This window comes from Aquila chrysaetos, chromosome 11 (assembly GCF_900496995.4).
Source record: "Aquila chrysaetos chrysaetos chromosome 11, bAquChr1.4, whole genome shotgun sequence".
Classification (NCBI taxonomy): domain Eukaryota; kingdom Metazoa; phylum Chordata; class Aves; order Accipitriformes; family Accipitridae; genus Aquila; species Aquila chrysaetos.
The window spans coordinates 14,691,343-14,695,320 of NC_044014.1; the positions used below are offsets into that span (position 1 = coordinate 14,691,343).

Consider the following 3,978-nt stretch of genomic DNA (forward strand, 5'->3'; position numbering starts at 1 on the left):
TTCATCACAGAATCCAGGAGATTAGATATGGCTGGACTTTTCCCACTCGGTTCCGCTCCAAACAGCCCATACACACCTTGTTTGATAGTTATCACAAACCATATTTCAGAGAGGTTGGACAGCAAAAATTTCCTGGAGTTTATCTGGCTGCATCATTATGGAGATTGTTAGCAGATAATCATAATCTTTTGCTCAGCTTTAGGGAAGTACACAATGGATCACCTTCCGTCACCCCAGAAAAAACAGACACGTCTGGGTTATGGGAAGGGAAATACTCACAGGAATGCTGAAAATAATCTCACTTCAACCTCCCTATCATAATATCACCAAGTGACAACCTCCATCCAACCACTGGCCATGGCTTTAAGATTAACAGCCACATCAGGACCGTGGCATCTGATCAGCCGTGGTCCTGGAGGACTTCGGTTTCCACTGAGTTTAGTTTTCCCTGTCTCCAAACCAGTCAAAGCCTGCAGGCACAACTGTGTCACCAAAATCTGGATTAACAATCCAGGCATGACATAATGCTTTGGAATAGGTAATTCCAAGGTGCTCGTGTCTAGCAGTTTCTAGTGAACAGCAATGTGAAGTCCTTTTATAAAGGGCTGGACATACTAGATTTTAAGGTACTGTCCTACTCTGAAAGCAACTCTAAAGCCCAGGATTCCAGGTTTACTGTTGCAGGCAACTTCAGTAAGGACCTGCCTATATCAGCTACCTGGTTTTAAAACTGCAGCTGAAGTCTGAGAATCAAGTTGGGTGCTTTCCTTTTTATGCACAACCATCAAAAGCAAAGCAAGTATTCTGCCAGCCATGCCAGTCTTTAATGATATTTCTGTGTTATGCCTTCAATACCACCAAAAGCATCACATAGTCTTCAGAAGATTTATTTAACTAAAATGACCATTTTTAGCAGGACTAACAGAAGGGTATAAAAATTTTCAGTACATGTGGGCAACATCTCTACTATGTACACAGGTCTTATTTCTTATAAAGCGGAGATGAACTTGTAAGGTTCAGGGACTGACTTCAGAGTCCCCAGACCACCTTGGGAAACTTAATGCCATCATAGCTTCTTCTTTAGCAAGAACGAGCCTAAATCACCCTGGCACCAGGTTAGGAAGAAGTCGTCGCAAAAGGAAAGTACTAGATGGTGGCCAAATTGATATATCAAAGTTCAGTATCCCTAACACTGAGCCAGACACTGAGGGAAGAACAACTGGGGACCTTCAATTAAAATACGCTTTACAAAATGTTAAATGGCAGATATGTAACAAAACTGTGTGACATTCATACTTTTGCTGCTATGCCTCCAGACCATTTTACAGGAACCTGTCAGATGCAATCAGACTTGTTTATTCTGCATTTAAATGTAGGACCTGAGGCAGTCTGGTTTCAAAAAAGACAGAAGAGGCACATATTGTCTCTGGCAGTTGCTTGGTTTTTACAACAAAGACAATGCCTTGTTAACTCTTTACTCCAAAATTATTTCAGTGCTCTGCTAAATTACAGACTTGAGAACATTTCTGCTTGCTGCCTCAGCACAGGTAGAAGTTTAATTAAAATGGAAATTAAAGGAAGAAAGAAAGAAACAAAGTGCCATTAACACATACCCCACACCCCCCCAAAATCAGGCGATTCATACAGAGCATCTTCAAAATCTCACATAAGCCACTGATAATGGATTAAGTGGCAGTGTCCCTTCTGGCTCCAGTTTATAAATTCTTATCTGCTTAAGGTTGCTCCAGAAAGATTTCCAGCTGACAGCATGATTCTTAAGAGACAAATCCTCCCTGGCAGTTTGCAATTGCATACCAACTACTACAGCATCGCATGTGCCTTCATGTTTGCACTGATAGAGGATGATGGTTCACCATTTAGGGTTCAGCATCCCCCTCCTTGTGAGTCTAATTTTAAGCACAGCCACTGTCTGGGCTGTTTCTGACTGACTTTGTCCATGACAGAGCAGTAAGCATTCATAATGTCTCCTTGCATGGCCATTAAAAAAGCCATGATATAATCACCCTCAGTTCACACAGCTGTTCTGACGCGGATATCCAAGTACAGAGGAAGGGAGCAGAGAGGTGTAACAGAAGAATAATGCAAGTATCAGAAAATCCTTCAGTATAACAACCAGTTGCCCAGCTCATCATTAACCATTGCCACTCCCCTAGACCATGCCAAAGAAGTATCCGAAAGCTCAGTAAAAATGAGGGTGAACAGCAATGTTCCTATTTTCCATGCTGGTGGCTGCAAATTCTGCAACACACTGGAGAAGCTGCAACAAGTTTTGATCATCTGAAATGGCTGTGGAAGCAGCACCTTCCCTCATTCCCTGCTTACAGAGAGATGTCTGACATCTTCTACCCCCATCATTCAGAGCTTTGGCTGTGAAAATGCTTAGTGAAGATGTACCCCGGCAGCGTTGAATATGGTGTGTACTGCTGCCCAAGAAAATCTCTTTCAAGAATGACAGGTTATTTTCCACTACCACCCTCCCAGCTTACAGCGAAAGGGGGCAAAAAAGGGCAGGGACAGAGGGACACCTTGGGCAGTCACTCCTCGCCTTACAGAAGTCATCCCCATCCGATTTGGTCCCAACACTGCCCCAGGATTTCAGAAAAGGGATTTCATCCTTATGAGGAACAGAATAACCACGTAAGCTGGACAAGGAGCCCCAAATACCCCCTGCCCTCCTCCGGACAGGACTGACAGTCCCACGCACACAGACGCATTCCTGAAGCACCCAGAAAAGACGCCAAAGCAAAGCTTTCGTTCACCGAGAAACACCTGGGGACTCTTTGGTGGTCCAACTCCTCCAGCACGTTGTCCCTTGCTTTCCCGGGGTGCCTCTGCCCGGGGAGACCTGTGCACCGATCAGCCACCCATGGGGCACTGCTGGGGAAGAAGCGGCAGGGCTGGGAGCAGGGCAGGGGGCCCACACCGCCAGAGGGCATGGGGGGCCAGGCATGGAGCCATCCCACGCCGGGGTGCCCAGGCAGCCCAGCCTGTCCCAAGGTGCCCGGGACGCCTGTCCGGCGGGGGCCGCTCAGGCTGCTATGCGTGCCTAGGGATCTCATCCCAATTTGGGGTCCCCGGGGTGCCCAAGGTCCGTGTCCTGCCTGGGTGCCCATCCCACCTCGGGGTGCCCTCAGCACCCATCCCGCTCCGGGCTACACGTGTGCTTCGGGAGCCCCGTCCCGCCGGGGGTGCCCGTCCCGCCGGGGGTGCCGGCCGAGCCGTACCTTTGAGGTGGTGGTGGCGGGCGCGGTGCAGGCGGCCCTGGCCGCCGCGGGGCAGCGCCGGGATGCTGGAGAAGCGGCTCCCCATGGCGGCATCCGAGCCGGGCCGGGCCGGGCGGCACCGCGCAAGGTCTCTCCCCGGGGGCTGTGGCGGCGGCGGCGGCGGGGGGGGGGGGGACGACGGGGGGACGGGCAGCGCTCCGCCGGCGCCTCCCGCGCTCACTCTGACGCCGAGAGCCCCGCTCCTGCCCGCCGCCCGCCGGGCCCCATGCCCCGCGGTACCGTCGCCCTCCGCGGGGCCGCGCCGGCTCCGCTCGCCTCCGCCGCGGCTCGGTACGGCGGGGCGGGGCGGCGGCACCGCGGCCCCCCCCCCCCCCGCCGCCGCGCCCCGTCGCCATGGAGACAGTTGTTCCGCCCCGGGGAGGGGGGGGGCGCCTCGCGCCGCCCAGATGTGCCACCGCTGGCGCGACAGGTGGGGGCACCCGGGACCCTCTCCCGCCCCCCCCCCCCCCCCCAGCTCGGTCCCGGGCACACGGACCGGGGCCCCGCGGGGAGGGCGGCGACACCGGCCGGCCCCGGCTCCCCGGGGCCTCGGCAGCAAACACGGCCAGCCTCCCCCCGCCCCGAGCACCGTGCAGCTCGGGCTTCCCCTTAAACCCCGCGGGTGCCCGGGACGACACACGCCGAGGGGCAGCCGCAGGGTCAGGGGCATTATTCCCCTCCCCAGCCCACGAGG

The 3,978-nt window shown here is 53.8% G+C and overlaps 1 protein-coding gene across 1 annotated transcript in view; it reads right to left on the reverse strand.

Annotated features, from left to right (window-relative positions):
- NEURL1 (neuralized E3 ubiquitin protein ligase 1) overlaps window positions 1-3,576 on the reverse strand; it is a 166,395-nt gene extending 162,819 nt beyond the window's left edge. The window contains exon 1 of the mRNA XM_030031000.2: window positions 3,246-3,576. Within this exon, the coding sequence (XP_029886860.1) occupies window positions 3,246-3,330 (85 nt within the window). The 5' untranslated portion in view covers window positions 3,331-3,576. The remainder of the gene's footprint in view (window positions 1-3,245) is intronic.
- Between the last annotated feature and the right edge of the window lie 402 nt (window positions 3,577-3,978).